The 26,986-nt window shown below is 31.9% G+C and overlaps 2 protein-coding genes across 2 annotated transcripts in view; one reads left to right on the top strand and one right to left on the bottom strand.

Annotated features, from left to right (window-relative positions):
• LOC139501298 (pleckstrin homology domain-containing family M member 2-like) overlaps nucleotides 1-9,182 on the bottom strand; it is a 32,257-nt gene extending 23,075 nt beyond the window's left edge. Inside the window, exons 1-2 of the mRNA XM_071290331.1 lie at nucleotides 9,044-9,182; nucleotides 1,713-1,822 (exon numbers count right to left, since the gene is read on the bottom strand). Of these exons, the coding sequence (XP_071146432.1) occupies nucleotides 1,713-1,822; nucleotides 9,044-9,115 (182 nt within the window). The 5' untranslated portion in view covers nucleotides 9,116-9,182. The remainder of the gene's footprint in view (nucleotides 1-1,712; nucleotides 1,823-9,043) is intronic.
• Nucleotides 9,183-13,333: 4,151 nt separating this feature from the next.
• Nucleotides 13,334-26,884, top strand: LOC139502101 (uncharacterized). The gene is made up of 6 exons (XM_071291464.1): nucleotides 13,334-13,593; nucleotides 17,357-17,422; nucleotides 18,241-18,326; nucleotides 20,335-20,452; nucleotides 22,287-22,345; nucleotides 25,326-26,884. The coding sequence occupies exons 1-6, from the start codon at nucleotides 13,381-13,383 to the stop codon at nucleotides 25,429-25,431; spliced, it is 648 nt and encodes a 215-aa protein (XP_071147565.1). The 5' UTR covers nucleotides 13,334-13,380; the 3' UTR covers nucleotides 25,432-26,884.
• Nucleotides 26,885-26,986: the final 102 nt, after the last annotated feature.

The raw sequence follows: 26,986 nt of genomic DNA, 5'->3' as shown, positions 1-26,986 counted from the left end.
AAAAATGGTTAAAAATTGACTATAAAGGGCAATAACTCCTAAAGAAATCAACATACCATTTTGGTTTTGTTGACTTATTTGTAGATCTTACTTTGCTGAACATTTTTGCTGTTTACAGTTTATCTCTATCTATAATAATATTCAAGATAATAACCAAAAACAGCAAAATGTCCTTAAAATTACCAATTCAGGGGCAGCAACCTATCAACGGGTTGTTCAATTCATCTCAAAATTTCAGGGCAGATAGATCTTGACCTGATAAACAATTTTACCATTGTCAGATCTGCTCTAAATACTTTGGTTTTTGAGTGATAAGCCAAAAACTGCATTTTACCCCTATGTTCTATTTTTAGCCATGGCGGCCATCTTGGTTGGTTGGCCAGGTCACCGGACACAATTTTTTAACAAGATACCCCAATGATGATTGTGGTCAAGTTTGGTTTAATTTGGCCCAGTAGTTTCAGAGGAGAAGATTTTTGTAAAAGATGACTAAGATTTACGAAAAATGGTTAAAAATTGACTATTAAGGGCAATAACTCCTAAAGGGGTCAACAGACCATTTTGGTCCTGTTGACTTATTTGTAGATCTTACTTTACTGAACATTTTTGCTGTTTACAGTTTATCTCTATCTATGATAATATTCAAGATAATAACCAAAAACAGCAAAATTTCCTTAAAATTATCAATTCAGGGGCAGCAACCTATCAACGGGTTGTCTGATTCATCTCAAAATTTCAGGGCAGATAGATCTTGACCTGATTAACAATTTTACCCCATGTCAGATTTGCTCTAAATGCTTTGGTTTTTGAGTTATAAGCCAAAAACTGCATTTTACCCCTATGTTCTATTTTTAGCCATGGCGGCCATCTTGGTTGGTTGGCCGGGTCACCGGACACAATTTTTAAACTAGATACCCTAATAATGATTGTGGCCAAGTTTGGTAAAAATTGGCCCAGTAGTTTCAGAGGAGAAGATTTTTGTAAAAGCTAACGACGGACGACGACGACGACGGACGACGGACGCCGGACGCCAAGTGATGAGAAAAGCTCACTTGGCCCTTCGGGCCAGGTGAGCTAAAAATGGTTTAGAACTCACAAAACTAGGTTAATCTCATCAATTTATGTTCTTGTCCAAGAATTTGTGTCAGTGTTTCTAATAATATTACTATTTCTTGAATTTGTCTTAAAGAGTTTAGTGTTTAAACATGTAAAATTTTGGTACACTAGGCAGGTGTTACTGGAACTACCCTGCTGAAGTATGGCATATGGCCATGTAGAGTAGATTAGCAACTTATGACAACATTTGGTTTTGGTTGAATATTTCAAAACCTTCATTTGACATTAGGAAATTATGTTTTCAATCATCCCTTTAAGGTGGTACCTAACACTACAGGGAGATAACTCTGTAAAATCAGCAGAACGTTTTAATGACGTGGTGTTGTTAAAGGAATGTTAAGCTTCTCAATGATCAAAATAAGTTTTTGTCAAATAGCTATATAACCAGTGTAATTTTTCTGATTAAACGGTTGGTTCAAATTTTTCAAAATTTTTATATTTTTGTCAGAGGGTCAAAGTAAATACTTTGTAAAGAATTTAAGAAAATTAAACAAGCCAAATTAATTTTAGCTCAGGTGTTGGGTACCACCTTAATATAAAAAATACCATTTGTGTTGCTTCAGATGAACATGTACATTAAATCCAAATTATATTACCCATGTAAGAAAACATGATCAAGATGTTCTAGTAGTTTTCTGGCTGGTCTGTCATCACTTGTTAGTACTACTGGTTCATCTGATGTGTGGTAAATCTGAATCTCTTGAATCTGAAAAATTTACATATGTGATTAAAGAAATTATGACCAATAAAAGTTTTCACATTCAAGATGCAATAAATGAGGCTTTATTATACCTTTCACTTTTTATAATGATATAACTTAACAAGTTAAAATTTGACAGAAAGATAAATGTTCGATTGGCAAATCTTGCTTGAAACAGATTTCCATATTGTCTGGTTTCAGGGTTGCACTAATGACAGGACGATTGCCCGGATAGTGACAGGACGGTTGACCGGATGACATATAAATAGTCATAACTTTTTTGTTATCCGATAGATTTGTTTAATATTTGTAAACCTGAAAGATATTAAACTATATTTTATGAAAATTAAAAAAAAAGAGAAAAAATAATTATTTTTTAGCAAAAAAAGTTGACCGGACGGTATTCACACTCGCCAATATACGCTATATATATATTCAACTGGTCGACGACAAATGTTAATATCTCTTTTGTTTTACAATATTTGTCCATGAAATTCAGGAATCCGTGAGATTTATAAGTACATTATACGAAAATATAAACTTGATTGCCAAAAAATGGGTTTTTCTCAAAAAAAAGTTGACCGGACGGTATTCACCCTCGGCGATATACGCTATATATATATTGAAATGGTCGACGACAAGTGTTAATATCTCTTTTGTTTTACAATATTTGTCGATGAAACTCAGGAACCTGTGAGATTGAATAATATATTACACGAAAATATAAACTTTAAAGTAAAAAAGAAAAAAAATCTGCAAAAAAAGTTGACCGGACGGTATTCACTTTCGACGATGTACGCGTTGATTATATTGAACTGAGCGACAAAAAAATGTAAATATTTTTTTTTATAAACAATATTTTTTCATAAAACTGAGATATTTGCGAGATAAATAAATATATGCTATGAAAATATAAACTTTATGATAAAAAAAATATTTTTCTTAAAAAAAAATTTGACCGGACGGAACTATAATTCGCCTATATATGCCTTAATAATATTAAATTGATTGACACAAGTGTTAATATTTTTTTTTTTTTACCATATCTGTCCCTGAAATTTATCAACATTGGAGATGAATAAATATATTTTACGAAAAATTAAACTATATATTTAAATAATAAAAAAAAAAAATAAAAAAAATTTGACCGGACGGATTTTACATTCAATTGATATATATATGCCTTAAATATATTGAACTGATCGACACAATACTTAATATCTCTTCTTTGGTTATATTATTTTTAATAGCAATATTTTATGAAAAAAATAACCTTTAAAGCAAGGATTTGTATAGTGAAAAATCCTTCTTTATAGTTAATAGTTTATATTACTATCGAATAAATGAAATTGTTTCAATTTGTTCAAATGGTAAAAATTGGCGGCAACAAATTGTTAACCGACCCCTTCCGTCTGCCAGAATAATTCTGCCCACCAACGGGGAGGTGGAAGTGGGAATTTCGAGCAGGATATACCTTTTATTTCAAAATTACATCGTTATTACAAAAAAACAAATGTGGTTCATTCACAAAGCAAATACAGGAAACAAAACCTTACATTTAGCACTATCACAAATAAAATAGCACCAACAAAACATAAAACTGTTTACATTTGAATTCAATTAAACACTCTTAAACTGTTATTCACGATAAGATGAACACTATTAATCCAAACACAAATTCATACAAATTAGACAGTTGAACGGTGTTCATCACAGAGCCAGTCCCCTAAAACATTGGAACAACTCTGGTGAACCCACTTGCTGCAAGTGACACGTCCTCGTTTGCCTTCACATCCAAACATATTTTCCAATATATCAGGCTTACCACAAACACAGCTACATTCAATCTTTCTTGTGTGCATCTTGACTGAGTCAGCACAAGAATTTAATGATTGAGGGAATTTAGAAAAGAATCCCAGTTCAAGGCATTTAATTAAATGCTCTCTCATACCAGTTGGTTCAAAAGCTGTTTTGTTTTTGAAGTTGAAAGTACCTCCATTAAAGCAAAATTCAAGCAAATTTGCTATGGAGTAAACCCCACAATCATAACCATTTGGCTGACGTTGCACTTCTGGGAGTTTAATTGAAATGTGCTTTTTGCCGTGACCATAAATAGCAGCAAGCTGAATGTCAAGCGATGGCGTAAGAGTAAAAGTCTTACTGAAGCTATCCAGAACATAAATACACTGGTCATTCACTGATTGCAATGAAGTTACCCAGTGGGATTTGCCAGTATGGTGGATTTGTACAGTTGGACACCCCTTTTGTGAAAAGCTACCAAACTTTTCTGACCAAGACTTGGTAGCTTCGTCAAAAACAGGTGAAAGTCCTGTTGGCTGAAATCCAGACATGTTTGGAAATTGTCGTGAAATGATTGTGCAACAGACATTGATAATCTCTGAGCATAACCAATCATTATTTTCTATAGTTTGCTTATGGTCTGAATTGAGACCATTAATCCATGCAATCGGTATAGGCTTTAGTTTTACTTTCTTTATTGGAGGTGGACTATCAGTTACAAGTATCTGCTGATCTTGACTATCAACATTATCAGTAAACCTCAATCTCTTAGTAGATTTTGGTGTATTTAACTTGGCTGGTGTTTTCAGCTTGGGTGTTCTTGATGGAGTATTTAACCTGGCTGGTGTTTTCAGCTTGGCTGGTGTCTTTACTGGAGGTGGACTACCAGTAACAAGTATCTGATGATCTTGACTATCACCATGATCAGCAAACCTCAATCTCTTAGTAGATTTTGGTGTATTTAACTTGGCTGGTGTTTTCAGCTTGGGTGTTCTTGGAGACTGAGGTGCCAGAGGAGGCTCAATTAATTGAGCTTCCTCAGAATCTGGAGCTGGTAGTATCTCTATATCACCATCATTCGGTCTTGGTTTTTTTCTACCAGACTTTTTATCATTTCTCTTTAAGTTTCTCTTCGAAAGCGCTTTAAGATTGACTACAGGTTTTGTTTCATCTGTATCCCCAATGTATAGTTTTGCTGCCAAGATGTGGTAGCATTGTGAACTTGCTGGACACTGGCAAGTTTCTTTAGGAAGGAGGGTTACAGCATAAACCTTTCCTTGCATGCCTCTGACCATAAATGCTTTGTGTTGTTCAATAAACGACACTTGACCATTATCAACAGTTAACTTGGCCAGGGATTTTTGGGACAAGTTTTTATCTGAAGTTTTACTGGACATGGAGGAGCTTTCTGTCCCCTCTGAACTATCAGAAACTAATGGTAATATATTTGTCCCCTCTATTTGGGAAGGCGCTGTGATATTTTCTTCAGCAATGGGACTAGACATGGATGGGTTTTCTGTCCCATCTGAAGTCTCAGATACTAATGGTAATATATTTGCACCCTCTATTTTGGAAGACTCTGTTTCTACTGAGACATGATCTTTAGAGCATGTGTCTCGAACATTATCTATTTCTGACATAACATGCTTTACAATGTCAGCAGGTTTCACCAACTGCTTTGGAACATTGATTTCATCTTTTGGTATAGAAGCATGGTTAAATTTGGTTCTTAATGTATAGTTACCAATGCCAGCCAAACCCCTTTGCACCTCATTGATATAGTAATTCTGCAAGTAAAACATGCTAAGCACGAAGCAGTCAACTGGCAACTCTCTATATTTATTAAGCCGTTTTATTACTGCATTCATGCTTTCACATGCATTATTGGTAATGCCAGAATATGGGTCATAAAGGTTTTGGTATTTATCAATTACCCATTTGCCACTGTGAGTAAGAATGTCCTTTTCCATCTTTTCAAAGTATACTACTACCGGTTTTGACCACTTTCTGATTAATTCATCTTTTAATGTCATTTACTCTGCTTCAGAGTCAGACCTTAGGAGGTCTTTCAAATGTGAAACATACAGGGCTGTGTTTGACTGATCAGCGCCCATTTGTTGGAGATTAAATTTTAAATCTTTTATTAAATGATTCCAGCACATAAGAACATCACAAGATGGGAAGTTCTTTCTGATTGCATTTACAAGACCAATCTCCCTATCAGTTACGAAAGGGACTGAGGTTTTGTTTAATTTTGGAAATGACGATGCAACGAATTCAAAGAAACGTGCATGTGTCTTCTCCTTCTTTCTACTATGTATCAAGAAAGCTACAGGCATTATAGGTCTATCTCCAAAAATTATATTTCTGAAAACTAATGGTGAAACAAAAAAGTCTCCACACTTAAAAGTGGTATCATAGAAGAAAACAAACGGAACATCATCTTCAGTGTTAACATCAAGTAACTGGTTAACGATTGAAATCATTTCTGGCAAAGCAATGATTGAATTCAGATCAGGGAAGACTGTCACCTCATGGATGAATCCATCCATATGATATGCCAAGAGCAAAAGGTTATATATATCATCTTTGCTCAGTCTTTCTTCCTCATTGACTTTCCTTACTAGGTTTTCAACTTGTTTCACATTTCTAGCATTAAGAACCCCTTGGTGTTCACCAGAAACTGAACCATTTGATATGCTTTCTCTGTAAACATCCATGGCAGTTTTTTCACCTGACCTTATGTCTTGCTCTATTTTTCTTAAAACAGAAGGAGCAGTGCGTGTATACTCAGGGGGATCTGACTTTTTGCTGTTCCCATGACCAACGGGTACATATACCGTTTCATCTCCCTCATAATGCACAAGTATTAAGTTTTTGTGACTTTTCAAACTATATGCAGTTTTCTTAAACTGTAAAGAACCAACTGGTCTTTTTCTACCGTTTGTTTTGTCTGTTGTTCCTGGTAATCGGATTTTGTAAAAATGTTTTTTAAGAACATCATTACCAATGGTGACTGATTTTGTACCATTATTTATCCACAGATATTGGTCACATTTCCAATCATCTGCACCAGTTTGAAACAAGTAAACTTCGTTTGCCTTTGGCTTATAAGGGGGAACATTCGATGTACGAGATGTTTCAGGTTTAGTTAAAATATCTACTATTTCTGATTGATGTAATACATCTGTATGCATATAGACAATAGACCCACTGTCCATTTTGATATTTTGTCTACTGATAAGTTGTTCTAATATGTTGGCTATACAACTGTCTTTAAAAAGACATGCCTTTAAATAAAGCAATATATAGTAGCACTAATATCAATCTATTTACTTTTGTATTTATAAATATATGTTTGACAACTGTCTTTAAAAAGACATGCTTTTGAATAAAGCAATATATATAGTAACCCTATTATCAATCTATCTATATCAATAGTTCAATAATGAATATATATTGAAAATTGTCTTTAAAAAGACATGCTAAAAGCAAAATATAGTAGAAATATTATTTGTGTGATCTGAACTGGTTGAAAGTCAGAGCATAAATGACTAACAATTGAATAGTTATTATTAGGTGAGTTAAATGTTAATCTGAAATCCTGAACTTCATAAAATTTCTTCTTTAATTGGATACTAATTATCAACTGATTATAAGGTAATTCAATTAAATGTATTTGATGTCTCAGGTGTGAAAACTTTAATGACATGTTATTTGGCTTGATTGGTGATTACAACAAGTGTCAAAATTAGATTAATTTGATTAAATATCATTACTTCTAATATACATTGGTGAACTCGCTCACATAAACATTTTGGGCTCATTGTTTTTATACTTTAAAGTTTATTTTTCTTATAAAATATTTATTAATCTCACAAATTTATTCATTTCATGGACAGATATATTAAAAAAATGAAGAGATATTAAAACTTGTGTTGATCAGTTCAATATATCTAAATAATAATATTGGCGAATGTTAATTCCGTCAGATCAACTTTTTTTTTGAAGAACAACATTTAACATATTTGATGTAAAGTTTATATTTTCATATTGAGTACTACTTGATCTCTCAGATTTCATAAATTTGATAAAATAAAAGAGATGTAAACACTTATTATATTTAAGGCATATAACGGCGAATGATTGTTCCGTCCGGTCAACTTTTTTTTAAGAAAAACATTTTTATTTACTATAAAGTTTATATTGTCGTATCCAATATTTATTATTCTCACAGATTCCTGAATTACATGATAAAATATTGTAAAACAAAATAGATATCAACACTTTTGGTCGACCAGTTGAATATATATATAACGTATATCGGTGAGGGTGAATACCGTCCGGTCAACTTTTTTTGCAGATTTTTTTTCTTTTTTACTTTAAAGTTTATATTTTCGTGTAATATATTATTCAATCTCACAGGTTCCTGAATTTCATCGACAAATATTGTAAAACAAAAGAGATATTAACACTTGTCGTCGACCATTTCAATATATATATAGCGTATATCGCCGAGGGTGAATACCGTCCGGTCAACTTTTTTTTGAGAAAAACCCATTTTTTGGCAATCATGTTTATATTTTCGTATAATATATTTATAAATCTCACAGATTCCTGAATTTCATGGACAAATATTGTAAAACAAAAGAGATATTAACATTTGTCGTCGACCAGTTGAATATCTATATAGCGTATATTGGCGAGTGTGAATACCGTCCGGTCAACTTTTTTTGCTAAAAAATAATAATTTTTTCTCTTTTTATTTTATTTTCATAAAATATAGTTTAATATCTTTCAGGTTTACAAATATTAAACAAATCTATCGGATAACAAAAAAGTTATGACTATTTATATGTCGTCCGGTCAACCGTCCTGTCACTATCCGGGCAATCATCCTGTCATTAGTGCTTCCCCTGGTTTCATACCACTAGCAAAAGCCATATTTTTTTTTTTTTTTTTTACTCTTGGGATTTATCGTTACCAAGAATCGAATACCTGTAAAGTGGGAAATGAAATAGAAACAGAATGAAACAAAAGTCTGTTTCTATTTCAGTTCACACTTTACAGGTATCCCCCCCCCACCCCCCCCCCCCCCCACACACACACACACACAGCAGAGTTCCTTTTTTGTGATGTAAATGAGAGCTACATGTAATTTGGATGATGACAGGACTCAGGCATATCATATGCATGCTGTCACGTGGATTTATACAAAATAGCACATCCAGACTGAAAATGTTGTGCCTAGGAAACATGTACAGCTGAACGAGAACCCTGCAAGGTCAAAATGGCAAGATAACATAAATGTTTTAGGGTCATATATGCATGGGGAAATACAGAAATATGAAAGTTGTCTATAATTTTGGCCTTCTTGGAGCAAATGATACAAATATGATATATCTATTTAAAGTGTATTTCTCTAACCGCTTTTATAGCCTTCGCTACATTTTCAACAATTCTGTCTTTAAAGCTAGAACGATTGACTGTTATTGACATCGTAATTTCCCTTTCATGTTTGAGTTTCTCAGCTGACTATCTGTTACGATAACATTGGTGAAGGCAAAAATATTAGGAATGAAATGTAAATAAACCAGTCAATAATGGTGTAACTATTCACCCAAAATCCAGTTTATTATTTTTACATTTTTTTTTTTTTTTTAAATAATGCTACAAATATGTTTACTATGTGAGATAATAGTAATTTGAGGCATTATTTTTCTTTTGATTAATGTTTCGTTCAAACAAGTGTTTCTTGGTTATCTATGCAAAATTATTTACCTAAAAGTATCTTTGACAGTTGGGTTTCGGCTATATTATTATAAATTGATATTACTAAAAGAACATTTAAAGTTCCGGGCCCGTCCGAAACAACTCGGAAGGTGCAATGTATTTTCATGCTTTGACGTTAAATTGAAAAAAAAATGCAGAATTTGTAGTTTTCGTTCTCTTACTCAACCAAATGTTGTTTTGGTTACCTCGCTTTAACGGTGTCAGAGTTATGCCCCTTTATAAATGAAAAATTTGCAGGAATTTAATATCTGTTGAACGTATTTTTTAAAATTGGAGTTATCTTCCTTTGTCCATAATTGTAATTAAATCAACTACAACCAATACTTTATACAATGCAATGTTCACTAAAAAAAAACAATCGTTATGCATTTAACCCTTCGATGCTTATAAGCACTTTGATTACCTTTCATCAGTTATGTCCCTTTAAAGTCTGATACAAGTGCCTGTGTGCTTTATGCCTTTTGAACTTCTATTAGTTTTTTTTATGTATCTATCTATATCATTTTCCAGAGACATATGTCTCTGCATTCTCTTTTCTCGTGATTTTGTATGCATACTATATACATCAATCAGATCTTTTCACCCATGAAAGCATAAATTACATAATGAATTGTGCCTTATATGTGAAAGCATGCACGTCTGTGCTACAGAACAGACTACCATGTTTGATTAAGTATTCCATATATTGGTCATGAATGTTTGTCTCTAATATTTATTTAACTGTGCATTTGTATTCAGATATCGCAGATCAAATTTATTCGTTCATTGTGTAATCATACGTTTTTTGATTGAGTTAAGTCTGCCAATTGATATTTTATCGTATGTTTTTCTATGTTGTGATGTTATGCTATTGTTTCAGAAAAAGGGAGAAGGTTTGGATCCATTAAAACGTTTAATCCCGCTGCAAATGTTTGCACCTGTCCTAAGTCAGGAATCTGATGTACAGTAGTTGTCGTTTGTTTATGTAATATATACGTGTTTCTCGTTTCTCGTTTTGTTTATATAGATTAGACCGTTGGTTTTCCCGTTTGAATGGTTTTATACTAGTAATTTTGGGGCCCTTTATAGCTTGTTGTTCGGTGTGAGCCAAGGCTCCGTGTTGAAGGCCGTACTTTAACCTATAATGGTTTACTTTTTTAAATTGTTATTTGGATGGAGAGTTGTCTCATTGGCACTCACACCACATCTGCCTTTATCTATCTAAAAAAGAGAAGAAGAAAAATTGAAGAGTATTTTAGGAGACGGAACTGATGTACAAACTTATGTTATATTGAAGGTACTAGTCGGTATTGCTTGTCTGAGATGAAATAAGTCCATTTTGAGTTTTGTCAACGGCATAAATTTTCTCTGTCACAAGCTTTCTTTTTATTGTATTCATGAGATGTTTAAGTACACTACTTTAATAGCTGTATGATTTACTGTATAATAGAAACCTATTTTCTTTGTTTGATCAACTTCGTTTTTTGTTTTTGTTTCATAGGCGGATCCAAGGGGGGGGGGCTGGTTGATTATATAGGGAATCATTGAAGCTAGACTGGAGCGGGCCCCCTTAGCCCCCCCCCCCCCCCCCCCCCCACTTAGGAAAAGTTCTGGATCCGCCACTGTGTTTTATTTTATTATGCCTATGGAGGTTTTGTTTATTTTAAGTTTTAGTTTCCGTATATTATTTATAAAAAAGGAGATATTGCATGATTGAAAACGAGACAACTCTCCGAAAGAGACCAAAATGACTCAGAAATTAATAACTATAGGTTATCGTACAGCCTTCAACAATGAGCGTATCCAATACAGCGTAGTTGGATATTAAAGACCCCGAAATGAAAACTAATGTAAAACAAATTCAAACGAGAAAACTAACAACCTAAATTATGTACAAAATAATAAACAAAGTAACACAGCAAACAAACGACAACCACAAAGTATAATTAAAATATTGATCTCTGATTACGTTACACTCATTTGTAGTATAACGTAATCAGAGATCAATATTTTAATTAGATTGGAAGTACAGAGGAGATTAGATAAGTTCGTGTACAATGAATACCAAGAGTCGTATCCCCACATTCTGGGAGAGAATTAGATGGGTGTCTGCCACATGAGATCCAAAATATTCCCCGTTTTCAAAACTATATAGATATAAGAAGATGTGCATGAGTGCCAATGAGACATCCGTCTCCATCCAAGTCACAATTTGTAAAAGTAAACCTTTATTGGTCAAAATACGGCTTTCTTACACGGAACATTGGCTCACACCGAACAACAAGCTACAAAGGGTCCCAAAAAATTACCTAGTGTAAAAAAACATTCAAACAGGTAAACCCAAGGTCTAATTTATATGAAAATCGAGAAACGAGAAACACTTAATATTAACATGCACATTAACAAACGACAACCACTGAACATCAGGTTTGAATTGCATATCTGTAAACACAATCGATTTTAACTGGCCTAATAGGCTTCCGCGTAACTTGTGCCAACAAAATAGCCACTGCCTTATTTAAACATTGTTATTAAAAAAAATTCTTGAATCAAATGAGCTTTCTTCAGGTGCATAAGAAATTAGAGCATATATAGCTACCCTCCCTCCATCAAATGTCAATTTCAAAATTCTGTACTGAAAATTTCCACATACATTTTTTCTTAAAGTTAATATAGTCTTAACAAATAGATAATATAAATAAGAAATATGTAAAATTCTCCATCTTAGTTGCAATGTATAAAAGTTAACAATCGTAGGTCAAAGTACGACCTTCAACACGAAGCCTGGGTTCACATCGAACAGCAAGCTATAAAGGTTCGTGATGTACTAGTATAAAGTGCCCCAAAATGACAAGTGTGAAACTATTCAAACAGCAAAACAAACGGTCTAATCTATACAAAAAAACGAGAAACACATATGAACCACAACAAACGACAACCACTGAACAACAGGTTTCCGAAGTTAGGATATGAATAAAAGGATATTTTCGGTTGAGTCAATGAGACAGCAACACAACGACAAAACAATCCAGAGTAAATCTGCAGATCAGCAGACGGTCTCCTGGTTCATGTATCAGCGACGAAACCACTCATCTTCTTTTCCTTACATTTATCAAAAATCAAGTGCCTATACATTCTATTCAAGATCTAGTCGTCTAAATTTGCATGACCAAATATAGAGATAAGCAAATGTGGTATGAGACAACTTTCTACCCAAGTGACTAAATAAATTGGATGTAAACAAATATAGATTTCCATGTGGTCTTCAACAATGAACAAAAGACATTCCATATAATAAGCTTTAAACGGCAACAGAAAGACAAAACATTACGGAAACAATTAAAAATTATGAGAAACAAAAGATTACCCAACTACACCATATTTACTAATACAACTATTACACAATCTGTATTGTAGTCTCATGGTTCCCTGAAAAATAAAACAAACAAAATGGAGACAAGTATCCGGGCACTATTATTTTAGTCTGTGACTTTGTTTTTATATATATATATATATATATAAAACGTCTGAATAATAGTCACACAACACCCCCCCCCCCCCCCCCCCCAAAAAAAAACAAACAACAAAACAAAACAAAACAAAACAAAACAAAACAAAACAAAACAAAACAAAACAAAACAAAACAAAACAAAACAAAACAAAACAAAAACAAAAACAAAAACAAAACACAGTTTAAAAAAATAGATATTAGTTATATGATAGATTTTGAGAAAAAAAAACAATATCTGCTTATTTTGAGAGATGAGAAAAATATGTCACAGGTCAAATTTAAATGTCTATATAAAAAAATGCTGATAAGGCATGTGAGGATATAAAAGTTTATATCATTCTATATATTTTTTTAATATGACCCTCTGAATATCACAAACCGGCGCTGTTCCGGGGTTTTTCTAGACATATTTTAGTGTAATCTTTTTTCCTTTCGAAGCTATCTACCCAGAGTCTCTCTGGACTTATCAATTAGAAAAAAAATGACAGGCTTAGGAAAGGATCTGCAAAATTACCTCTCGAGAAGTAACAAAGATACAAATATCTCAGTATCAGATGACTCAAACAGCACAGGATTTAGTCTAGGAAGACTAAACTTGTTTAATAAGTCAGAAAAAATCTCACCAAATGATACTAATGACGTGGCAAATGGGTGGTTTTCTCAAGCACAAAAAGATCCGTATTTACCAAGTCTTGTAAGTTGTACTAGTCATTTTAATTAATGAATTTTCTGAAAAGAGAATGTCACAGGGAGTGTTTCAAAAAACTACAATGTTTTAACAATCAATAGTCCAACAACCAGTTACACATATATATCATCGTGTAATGTGTTTTCGTACTAATAACAATTTTCACTGCTTACGGTTTTTACTGTTGAGTTTTTATTTAGGTGTTTACTCAGATTTAAAAAGCATGTCCTGTAGATTGATTTTAGGTATCTAGTTTTTTTGTCAATGATTTCTACGATTTTTTACTGTTTCCGATTACTTTGCGATTTTTGTATGTCAAAAAAACGGCGTCATATGTTTTCGTATGAAATAAAAATTGGATCAGTACACGGACAGGAAATGACTACAAAATCCGGAAATAAATTTTTTCTAAAGTCGTGGTTCTGGTGATCGCTTGAATCATAAAAAAAGTTATTAAATACTTTTCAGTACTAAAAATTACTAGTAAATAGTGTAAGGTTGGTGTTTCGTGTGATAAAATTTTTAGATTTTGATTAATTTTCAGATTGGCACCTGGTTTGTACAAAATACATTATTTTTTCTAAAATAAAATGCAGTTTTCAAAATTTATGATTAAATATAAAAAGTTAAGACTGTTTTCATCTTCATGTATCAAGGATGTATAAAAAAAATTGTCAATGAAATATTGAATAGTTGGATTTTGAACAACCATTTTATATAAGAACCCTGCTAATTTTAACTCGATGGTTTGTAATTAAAACGGCCAAAAAAACACATGACAGTCATATGTCTTGAAGATCCGGTGTCTGACTTGCAAAAAACATATCTGGACTTTATTTTAACCCTTCAGAATTTTTTTCCACAACTATTCTAGTGATGCGTATTTTTTACATTAAATAAAAATGGCTAAATAGGTCAGTTTTATTTAATTTGTTCTAACGTCTTTAAAAAGCGACGTTGAATATGTTTTAAATATATCAAGTTGTAGTGGTGTTGTTGTTCTAAATATAGAAACAGAAAAACATGCCACAATGTACGCGTATGCAGTCGAAACCGACGAAATGTGGTTGATACGAAAACATATGACATACGAAAACATATGACACGACGATAATTTACATAGATCTGACATCATTATGCTTAAACATCTTCATACTCTAATCCCGCTTTCATGTCGATTCTGCCCCACGTCGATCCGTCCAAATGACGATCCGGACCATATTTCAAGTTGATCAACAGACACCAACATTAGTCAGCAGTTAAATTAGCATTTTTGTTCAATTGACTGGGATCTTAACAAGTCTTTAGTCCTGTGTAATAAGAAATACAAGACGATCCCCAAGCCTATGAGTGGCATTACCTAAATATAAGTCCACAATCATTAGACAATTGTTGAATGAACAAACCAATTATACACCTATGAGTTGAATAAACAAGTCAATATGATGACTTAAATTTTATAGGTTTCATTGGACTGTAAATATATAGTTTATCTCTTCTAAGTGTGATTTAAATTTAAAATAATCGCCATGACATTCAAAGTTATCATATTGGAAAATAACTTAATATTAATTATGCTGAAGCTGCTATACAAACAGACACAATCACAGATCATCACAATTATTTTCGTATCGACATCTTACTGGTACTCCAATATATTCATACTTCATCACCTTCCTGTTGTCATCCATCATCAATACTTTTTATAAATTCCATTTATACTGATTAAAAGTCTTTATAGTATGATAGTTTATTCCTTATTTTATAATGGGGTCAGATCGACATGGGGCCAGATAGACTTGGGATGGATCGACTTTGGGCCGGATCAACTTTGGGTCGGATTGACCTGAGGACTGAAGGACTGGATACCTCTAATTCCCTATAGTCTTTATTGATTTAAAACATGTAGATGTGGTATGATTGCCAATGAGACAACTCTCAAAAGAGAGTCCAACCAAATGACACAAATTGACAGCTATAAGGCACAGTACAGCCTTCAACAATGAGCAATGCCTGTTTAGTATCTTCGTCTCATGGGTTATCATGCTGCATGTCTAATCTACAAGAAAATAAAAAACGTGAAACAAGAATTATAATTATTATTATTATACAGTATCGTGTAGTCATCTGTTCACAATAGTAATCAGTTCTCGATATCAATGCCTGTGGTTAAAATAAAAGTAGTTAGCGAAATCGCACATGTTTTCTATTTGTAAGTTTTTCAAGGACAGAATAAAAACACGCTTCAAGCAAGTACATTAGTGTATTAATTTCAACATTTCAAGTTTTCAGACATTTTACCACAGTAAAAATAATATTTTCTGATTTTAACCTACTTTTTCTTATTCCCAAAACAACCCTACTTCATCTCCTCGGTTCATAAATAGCACGTTTTCATATGTTAACAAAACTTAGCTCGAAAAGAAGGTTAATTAAGTCCACATATGTAATACAAAATTGTAAGATGTGTTGTGACGTTGCTATGGAAAAAAATCTATGGAATATTAATGCAGCTTGGGCCATATCTTGTCAACTATAAAATTTAATTCAATTCAATTACGGGAAAAGTAATGCACTTAAATATTGTTACTGTGATAGTAAAATATTAATAATAGCTGTGACAACATCTTATAACATATATATAAGAATTGGTTCAATTTAAAATTATCTAAAATTAATATTCAATGCATAGTTTTGCCCTTGAGTGATAATTCCTCGGATATCAGTTTAAGATGCATAAATTGATCGCTAAGGCTAAAATTCATAAAAAAAAATTGTTTTCTAGAGACAAATGATAGTTAACATGGTTAATTGAAACTTTTCTTCAATTTGCGTAATTTTAAATTTTCTATTAATATGAAACATGCTTACCATACTATACTTTTCACAACCATCGAGAACTGATGACGTATTGCACACAATGTCAAAATTGAGCACAACAACAGATGTTTTGATTTTTCTTTATTTACGCAAGAGAAAATCAGGAGGATAATAGAAAATGAATAAAACTATCTACTAGATTAACCAAATCAGCTTTGACCACATTTATATGAAGAACTGGCCCTACGGAGCAAAATTTTTTAACACTATCGAGAACCAATAACACTAGCATGACTAGGATATTTATAACAGCGCATTAAATAATATAAAAAATTACCCTAGGCGCTTTACAACATATTCATACACATATATTAACTTTAACAATAAAATATGAAAGCCCATGTTATGAGATCCTAAAACAAACATATCTAAAATGAATGGCATATAAAACTATAGAAACACTTATAAACCACATCAACTGATCATCAGGTAATTACTGACTTAGGACAGGTGCAAACAAATACAGCAGGTTTTAATATTCTAATCATGTTAATCATGTTAATAGGCGCCAACCTTCACCCAGCCTAAAACAATAGTTACTATTTCAGTTGACTTCTCTTCTGCTACTTATATTACTTATGAAAAGCAAAATACAACATTAATGTGCTTCTACTAACCCTACGTACATACATGTACCTACCCTCATTTATAAAGTGTCTTCCCTAACACTTTTTATGCCATTTTGGAACAAGCAAAGCTGCACTGTTAAAGGCAGACTGATTCTCTTGTAGTAACCAGCTAAACATATTTTGTAAATAAATTGATATTACTTACCTGCCTACCATATTTTTGTTCAGCACATTTGCAGAAACACATGTATTACTATTTTGGCCTAGTGATATTAGAATATATTTTCTATAACAAGTGTATGATTATTTTTTCATTTCAGACAAAGAAACAAAGAATCCTGGGATTTATACTATGTTTATTGATGGGAACATTCTGTTTTTCATTGGTAAGTTTTATGCAGTGCAGCAAAACCTTTTTACAAAATGTAGATGTATGTATTCAAGATTGGCATGGGCTACAGGGTGTGTTAGTATGTATTGCAATAATTAAGTCTAATGCAAATCAATATCAGTTGCATATTAAAATACATAACTTGCATACAAATCAGTGCTTCTCAGAATAAAAAAGACAACAAACAAGATTGTTTAAGGTACGATGTATTTTAATCCTGTCTTTAAGTTTCAATCTAATTAAAAACTGATCTCTCATCGCTCCCGTTTTCTGATATGTTGCGTGGGACATCGGTTTTTAATTAGATTGTTTAAGTTTAAAACATCAAAGGATGAAATTATTAAACTTTTATATATTTTCCTGAAAGAATTTTAAAGCACAACACAATCAGTAGTTCTACCTATTGTTCTCCACAAGGCCTCATAGATGATGTTATCAATTGCAAATTTGAAAAAAAAACTTTCTTGTTTCTAGGCATTTATATTAACAGATTATTTTTTACACTGAAACAAGGACAGATAACTTATGTTGTGTAATATCTGGTGTTTTCATTATTTTTTTAGGGTACCAATTTTAATGGATTTCTAGGATATATATATCATGTTGGCCACAAACATTTGACAAATGCTTAATGAAGTACACATTTGCTATAGACTACATTAAGCTATTATCCACTTAACATACTAAATACACTTGTTCTTTGATCCATGAACATTTGTATCTTCAAAAATAAATGAATACACAGTATCTGAATTTAAATGTATGATTATAAACCTACAAGAGCAGCCATGCATGACTTTTATCTTTTTCCAGGCAAGTTTGTACATTCCTTTACTGATACTGAAAGCCAGGAAGTTTGCAGTTCTATACACATTAGGCAGTTTATTTATTATATCCAGGTATATATTACATGTATATGTGTACTTTGAAGTTATGTGTATACCTTACTTAGAAGTTTGCAGTTCTATACACACTAGGCAGTTTATTAGAAGTTTTCATATCAAATTATCATATCATAAAATTTGTGTTAAAACTTCTAAAAATGTCTAAACTTCTAAAAATGTCTATGAGGAATCTTAAGCGCAAGTGGACCTAATTCGTTTGTTATACATGTCACAAGTGTTTTTAATCTTATACAAGATAGTTTTAAAATATACATGTAGGCAATAGTAGTACACTGATTTTCAATTTTCATAAATATATTTAAAAGATACAAAAGGGGCTAGACTGGTTGTGTTGACAGGGTAAACATATTCTGCCATGCGTGCATGCATCATCTTCAATGTGAATCAAAACTCAGTAAAAATTGCACAATAGGGTTTGGGACACAATCAGAATATATACAGATCACATGACTATTTATATGAATAAGTATATATGTGCTAAGCTTCTCTGATCAACCGTTTTGAGATATTAAGCTTATATTTAAGAATTCCAAAAGTGTGTTCAGCAACACTCATGGGAGAAATCTGCCATAAATCAGAAAATTATGACTATGCAATGATTTTCCTATTATACTAGAACACACCCGTGATATCGCGGGTCCGTGACTGAATTAAAGTATATAACTATGTGCAAGCCTTATCTTAGTATTAGTACTGTCATCTTATAAAGTCATGCTGATTATAAGATACACAATTTTCTCTGCTTTCAAATCTTTCTGTTTGAACCCGTCGAACTGGAACTTATCAATTATTGGTAATATTAAATATTTGGAAAACAAAAGGTCCTGGAATGGAGTATTTTTTAATCAACAGCATTGTCCTATATTAGTTATAAATAAAGTTGAATTCTTTGATTCGCTGTTTTACGTCATGCCCGCTAACAAGAACAAATTGAAACTTATTTTTAGTCCAGAATTGTAGTATTCGTATTGTTATCTTAGAAAGTCATACGGATTAAAATACTACAATAGGTAACAATTTGACAATTTAGTAGTGCCAACCCTGTGATTATGACCCGTTTATATAGCATATTAATCCTAAATACACCGTTTGGTGGTGCGCCTGTCAGATGCTGAACGTACAGATAAGGTAATAGGTAACAGGTGATTATACTAATTTGGAATCGGTATCGGACTCGACCCGCAACTTCCTAATTATTGGCGATATTAATTACGTGGAAAACAAAAGGGCCTGGAGTGGTGTAATTTTTAATCTACACCTTTGTACTATATTACTTGTATATAAAGTTGAATTCTTTGATTCGTCGTTTTTACGTGATGACGGCTGACAAATTGGACCTCGTAATTTTAGTATTATAGATATTTCTGACATTTATAAGAACCTTACATTTTAATACTTAAGCCTTTTTTTATATGCATTGTATAAAAATTAGAATTGAGAATGGGGAATGTGTCAAAGAGACAACAACCAGACCAAAGAACAAATAACATCTACAGGCCACCAATGGGTCTTCAATACAGCGAGAAACTCCCTCACCCAGAGGCTTACTTCAGCTGGCCCCTTAACAAAAATGTATACTAGTTCAGTGATAATGGATGTCATATATACTAAATTTCAAAATATACACAAGAAACTAAAATTTAATATCATACAAAACTAACAAAGACCAGAGGCTCCTGACTTGGGACAGGCATAACAATTTGGCAGGGTTTGACATGTTTTTTGAGATCTCCACCCTCCCCTATTCCTCTACCCAATGTAGAAAAAACAAACACACAACAAAACGCACAGTAAGACACAATTAAAAAAAGTCACAGTCCAATGTCATTTTCTACATATACACATCATGCATGTATATTATATATAAAATATGGTAGACTATTGTTGATGTACAAAAAAAAATAAAAATATAGTTTATTTGATATGTTGGTTTATTAATTATATTAATATATGTTAATGTACATTTTGTAAACATATCTATATTATGTATGCTATTTTTCAGTTTCTCATTGTTATGGGGACCAATGAATCACTTTAAACATTTATTCTCTGTTGAGAGACTACCATTTACAACAGCATATTTTGGATCCATGTTAGCAACATTATATTTTTCACTTTGGGTAAGTGTAGATTAAAGAATTTGTTGCAGGTTAAGGTGGTACAAAATACTACAGGGAGATAACTCTGTAAAAATCTGCAGAAATTGATAATCACATTTTAATGTAAAGGAAATATTAAGCTTCTCAATGATCAAAATTGATAAATAGTGTTTCTAATAAAGTGTGTGATTCAAGTTTTAGAAAAATATATAAAGCTCTTCCTAAGTCTAATAGTCTAGGAATCAGTTTTCATTCTTTTTTGATTTTCATTATAGTGTATGTCAGATATTCAAAAGTTCACCAAAATCTATATAATGTTTGATAGAATATGAAAGAAATTGAATGTGAGCAAGTCACCAATGAAGTTATGAGTTTCACGGAAATGAAAAAAAAATAAAAATAACAGGTTTTACAAATACCTTTAAAAAGGGAATGATGGATGGATATATTGTTTCCCGAAGGGAGAAAGCTAAAAGTCTCATGTCACTTTCTCTTGGGAGAGGAATTTATGGCCCACATAGGGGCACTATGTTTTTTGGTCTGTGTATCTGTTTGTCCATCCGTTTGTTTGTTCGTTTGTCTGTTTGTCCGTCTATCACATTTCCGGTTAAAGGATTTGGTCAAGGCATACAGTTTTTGATATCGTTAAAGTCCAATCAGCTTGAATCTTGATACATATGTTCCACATGATATGATCTTTCTAATTTTAATGCCAAATTAGAGATTTGACCTCAATTTCACGGTCCAATGAACATAAATAATGATAGTGTGGTTTGGATTTCTGTTTACTATGAACATGTTCTTGTTTTCATTAATGCCCAGGTGCAAATTAAAACAAAATGCATAATATTATGAAATCAATAAAACACATCATATGGATACTAATTTTGTTGTACAATTTAGTTGGTTTGACTATTATTGTCATCAGGTATGAAAAATATAGATTCCATCACTGCAACAAGTGTTTTACAATATTTCTCCACTTGAGACAGTTAATTTTAATATTTAAAGTGAGAGGCTTGCCAAGTTTTTTAAATGATTTAAGTTTAACCGTTGAGAGTGGACAAATATCACAATACACAAGTAAGCAGTAGAATTGTTTCAAATTTTTTTTTTTTTATGTGTCGTCATCAGGCAAGGTTGCCTTTTTCAGGACGTCACAATAAGAAATTTGGAAAAAAGGAAGAAAATCTAACGTCATGATTAGATTTTGACCAATCATTTGCTGCGAATAGATTTTTTACTAGTGATGAAAATATTTATCTCACACCAATTAGGAAATGTGAAAATAGTACAAAAATTAGAGAAGCAATTGATCAGTATCTAAATCAGATTGTGAGGTTTTAAGGATGTCTGCTTGTCATGTTTTGGAATATTTGTCAGATTTTCGGAATCCTCTGTTTTTATCCATTTGAATGCCCTAAAAAAAATCCCCATGAACCCCCATTTTTCTTTTTATAAATCTTTTACATGTATAATTATAAGTCATTTGTAAAAGTCTTATAAAATTTAATTTATTTTTTAATAGTATTTGAGAACTTTAATTGGTCAATTATAAAGCTATGAAAAATCAAGAGAGAACATTTTCCCGCCAAAATTTCAATGGCTAATACATGTATCTCGAAAACAAGCACATTGACCCCTATATTTTTTTTGGCTTTTTTGATTCCGCAATTTATTCCTTATCAATACATACTAGTTTTATGAAAAGTTATTTATTTTGAAACTGAGCAGCGAACATCCTTAAGAGAAAGAGAATGTTGGATATGAACCATCGTTAAAAATATAAATAGCATTATGAATTCTACAGTGTTCTACACTTATGTTAACTTGGTTTATAATTTGATAATTGTAGTTAAGAAGTACAGTGTTTACAGTAATATTTGCTGTTATACAGATTTTAGCCTTTGTTTGGTAAGTAAATATTATTTCAATGCAAAATTCTTTATTTTTATACGACCGCAAAATTTGAAAAATTTTTCGTCGTATATTGCTATCACGTTGGCGTCGGCGTCGTCGTCCGTCATCCGAATACTTTTAGTTTTCGCACTCTAACTTTAGTAAAAGTGAATGGAAATCTATGAAATTTTGACACAAGGTTTATTTATGACCACAAAAGGAAGGTTGGTATTGATTTTGGGAGTTTTGGTCCCAACATTTTAGGAATTAGGGGCCAAAAAGGGCCCAAATAAGCATTTTCTTGGTTTTCGCACTATAACTTTAGTTTAAGTGAATAGAAATCTATGAAATTTTGACACAAGGTTTATGACCACAAAAGGAAGGTTGGGATTGATTTTGGGGGTTTTGGTTCCAACAGTTTAGGAATTAAGGGCCAAAAAAGGGCCCAAATAAGCATTATTCTTGGTTTTCGCACAATAACTTTAGTATAAGTAAATAGAAATCAATGAAATTTTAGCACAAGGTTTATGACCACAAAAGGAAGGTTAGGATTGATTTTTGGAGTTGAGGTCACAACAGTTTATGAATTAGGGGCCAAAAAGGGGCCCTATTAAGCATTATTTTTGCACCATAACTTTAGTATAAGTAAATAGAAATCTATGAAATTTAAACACAAGGTTTATGACCATAAAAGGAAGGTTGGGTTTGATTTTGGGAGTTTTGGTCCTAACAGTTTAGGAATAAGGGGCCCAAAGGGTCCAAAATTGAACTTTGTGTGATTTCATCAAAAATTGAATAATTGGGGTTCTTTGATATGCCGAATCTAACTATGTATGTAGATTCTTAATTTTTGGTCCCGTTTTCAAATTGGTCTACATTAAGGTCCAAAGGGTCCAAAATTAAACTTAGTTTGATTTTAACAAAAATTGAATCCTTGGGGTTCTTTGATATGCTGAATTTAAAAATGTACTTAGATTTTTAATTATTGGCCTAGTTTTCAAGTTGGTCCAAATGGGGGTCCAAAATTAAACTTTGTTTGATTTCTTCAAATATTGAATAAATGGGTTCTTTGATATGCCAAATCTAACTGTGTATGTAGATTCTTAATTTTTGGTCCAGTTTTCAAATTGGTCTACATTAAGGTCCAAAGGGTCCAAATTAAACTAAGTTTGATTTTAACAAAAATTAAATTCTTGGGCTTATTTGATATGCTTTATCTAAATATGTACTTTGATTTTTGATTATGGGCCCAGTTTTCAAGTTGGTCCAAATCAGGATTCCATATCAAGTATTGTGCAATAGCAAGAAATTTTCAATTGCACAGTATTGCACAATAGCAAGAAATATCTAATTGCACAATATTGTGCAATAGCAATTAATTTTCAATTGGAGTTATCTTTCTTTGTATAGAATAGTAGTTGATAATATATGTTGGAAATTTGCCAGACATGACTATGATGTCATTTTCTATTTTTATTTGCCAATAACTTTATGTAAATAACTTCATTGGAAATTTGCCAATATAAAATGTTGCTGATGAAGCTTTTTTTCCTTATCTTATCTAAAATGTTTTAGATAATGTATGTTGGAAATTTGCCAGACATGACTATGATGTCATTTTCTATTTTTATTTGCCAATAACTTTATGTAAATAACTTCATTGGAAATTTGCCAATATAAAATGTTGCTGATGAAGTTTTTTTTTATTGTTTTATACAATAAACAATGTATATTCACTTTTACTACCAACCAATCTTTACCATTCAGTGATAACAAGCACTTTATTTTACATTTTAATATTTTATGATGTATTTAAAAGAGTAGTTATTGTTGCAAACTCCATTAGAAATTTGAATTGATATCAGTTTTGGAAAAAGGGAAACGGGGATGTGAAAAAGGGGGGGGGGGGTAAATTTTTCTCATTTCAGATTTCATAAATAAAAAGAAAATTTCTTCAAACATTTTTTTGAGAGGATTAATATTCAACAGCATAGTCAATTGCTCAAAGGCAAAAAAAAACTTTTAAGTTCATTAGACCACATTCATTCTGTGTCAGAAACCTATGCTGTGTCAACTATTTAATTTTAGATTTAAATAAGAAGAAATCTTTAATTGATTTGTAAAATCTTGACATTTGTTTTGTGTAAAAAAAACCATGTAATGTCAAAAATTTGATCACAATCCAAATTCAGAGCTGTATCACGCTTGAATGTTTTGTCCATACTTGCCCCAACTGTTCAGGGTTCGACCTCTGCGGTCGTATAAAGCTGCGCCCTGCGGAGCACCTGGTTATTTTTATACTTGTATCCTTATGTTTTTGTCAATACAGAATGTTTAAAAATATTTTAAGAGTCTTTTTTCTCTCGCTCGCATAGTTTTTACAAGCATTAGGCTAGGAGAATTAGGAATTAACTTAGCAATAAGGAAGACATAAAAAACAAGAATGTGTCCATAGTACAAGGATGCCCCACTCACACTATAACTTTCCATGTTTAGTGGACCATGAAATTGGGGTCAAAACTTTAATTTGAAATTAAAATTAGAAAGATCATATCATAGGGAACATGTGTGCTAAGTTTCAAGTTAATGTGACTTCAATTTCATAAAAAATCACCTTGACCAAAAACTTAAATCTGAACGGACGCACGAACGGAAGCACAGACCAGAAAACATAATGCCCCTCTACTATCGTAGGTGGGGCATAAAAACACATTATTTTACTGCAATAGGCCAGAGAAGTTCAAATATTGTCTTTGCAATTAAGAAGACAAAAACAACACTAGTTTATAGGGTTTTATTCATTGGAAAGGGGGATTTTCCAGTTTTCATACAATAACTCAAAAGTGCTTTGAGCAGTTTTCATGAAACTTAAGTGAATTGTGTATGTATATTGACGTAACATGTAAGTTCCCTTTTGTTTACATTTGTACAAAATCTAAACCCTTTGTTTTGGATATCTGCCATTGCATTTATTTTGTTTACTGATTTTTTCCAGGTACATTGTAAGCTACATACCTGGTGGACAGACAGGATTGAAATTTTTCTCAAAAATATTTTATTCAGTAGCATCAAAGACAGCTTCTAAAACCCTGCCTGTATAGCAGAAATGTGTAGTATTAGATATAGGAAGAAAATAATAATCATGAACAAAGGGACATAACTTGTGATAATATGGTTATGATTATTCAAAATTGGATTTATTATGTCATACAAAATTTTTCAGGTTTATTGATGTTATTTAATTTAAATTTAAATTTAAGTTGAAAAGATTTGATGTTGGATGCAAGATTATATTCAAAATCCAAGAAACATAACTTGTTACAATAAACACTAATTTGAAATTGGATTTTTCATCCTTATTCATTGTTCAAATCTTTTCTGAATCAGTGTAATTCTGATTTGTTGAGTTATAAATGTGTTGTTAAAGAGAAAAAAATGGATATGAGAATAGAATATTATTTTATTTTATTGTTTACTTCAAAGGCATTTTGTATATTTTTAAAGTTTAAAAGATTATAGGTTAATTATATATATATAGATTTGGTGCAAGATGAGCTAATTTGCATGGAAGAATTATTCATTCATTTGAAAGTTTTATCAGCTTTAATTCATTTCATTCATGTAAGAGGTTTAAGTGTTTTAATCCCCTAAGACCATTTATTTTCACATGTTGAATATCATTTTACAATTTTTAATGCATTTTTAAATAGTTATATCGGGAAAACAATTTGTCATTCATATAAAGTTATTCTTTGTGTATATAAAGTATTTTCATAAGCATTTTTATGACCCATTTATTGTCATTATGTATTTTGGTCTGTGCGTCCTTTTGTTTGTCTGTTGTTCGTTCGTTCCTTCGTCCATTTGTTTGTGAGTCAATTATTTCATTATAAGTATCGGGCCAAACATAGAATATTAATTATTAAATGTTGCCTACCTCCCCACCTACAAAGAGTATCAGAAATTTTTTAACACAAATTATTTCCAACTTTTTGGAGAACAAAAATTCCTGCTATAATCATAAAGTTGTTTTCTTGTCTATAAAAAAAAACTTATGTTGTTGGTCTAAAAAGAATAAAATGCCTACCTACCTATCTAACCATACAGAGAATGGGTATACAACATCAGACAAAAATTTTTTCAAAGGTCTTTAGTAGGCTTTTTATTTTCAAATTGATAAATGTGCTGATCATGAAAACAATTATATAAATTAAATGTTTGAGATATATGTCACCGATGCAAAAGAAGAAATAAAGTGATGATTAGTTCTAAAGGATAAAATTGACACTTTAGTATTATTTAGATTAACAAATTTTGTTACCTGTTTCACCTAAAGAGTTCAATTATTCAATAGAAATCTGAAAGGAAGGAGAAAGCACCTTATCTTCCCTCAGAACCATACTGGTTTCCCACTAACCTCAAAAACATTTTCTGTTGCTTCAGTGTAATACACAGTCCCATTGGTTTACACTAGCTGTCTGCATCTTATTGTTATTTACATGTGACATATTCAATATTGTGATATATTTTACTGTTAATAAAAGTGGTCAACTATGAGATTTGTTGTTCATGTACAGCAAATGTGCAAGAAGACAATAGACAACTTTTCAGTCATTATATTTCTGTCAAAACTTTGGTTTAAGGAAACATCATTCA

The sequence above is a fragment of the Mytilus edulis genome, chromosome 13, assembly GCF_963676685.1.
Source record: "Mytilus edulis chromosome 13, xbMytEdul2.2, whole genome shotgun sequence".
In the NCBI taxonomy this organism is placed as follows: Eukaryota; Metazoa; Mollusca; class Bivalvia; order Mytilida; family Mytilidae; genus Mytilus; species Mytilus edulis.
Note: the sequence above shows the minus strand (reverse complement) of the source record. Positions and strands in the feature narration are given on the sequence as shown.

What these genes read in the sequence shown, in the direction of transcription:
- LOC139502101 (XM_071291464.1), top strand. Translation starts at nt 13,381, where the DNA reads ATGACAGGCTTAGGAAAGGATCTGCAAAATTACCTCTCGAGAAGTAAC. An exon ending in CATTATATTTTTCACTTTGG is followed by an intron (nt 20,453 to 22,286) that starts GTAAGTGTAGAT and finishes TGATAATTGTAG; the next exon opens with TTAAGAAGTACAGTGTTTAC. An exon ending in CAGATTTTAGCCTTTGTTTG is followed by an intron (nt 22,346 to 25,325) that starts GTAAGTAAATAT and finishes GATTTTTTCCAG; the next exon opens with GTACATTGTAAGCTACATAC.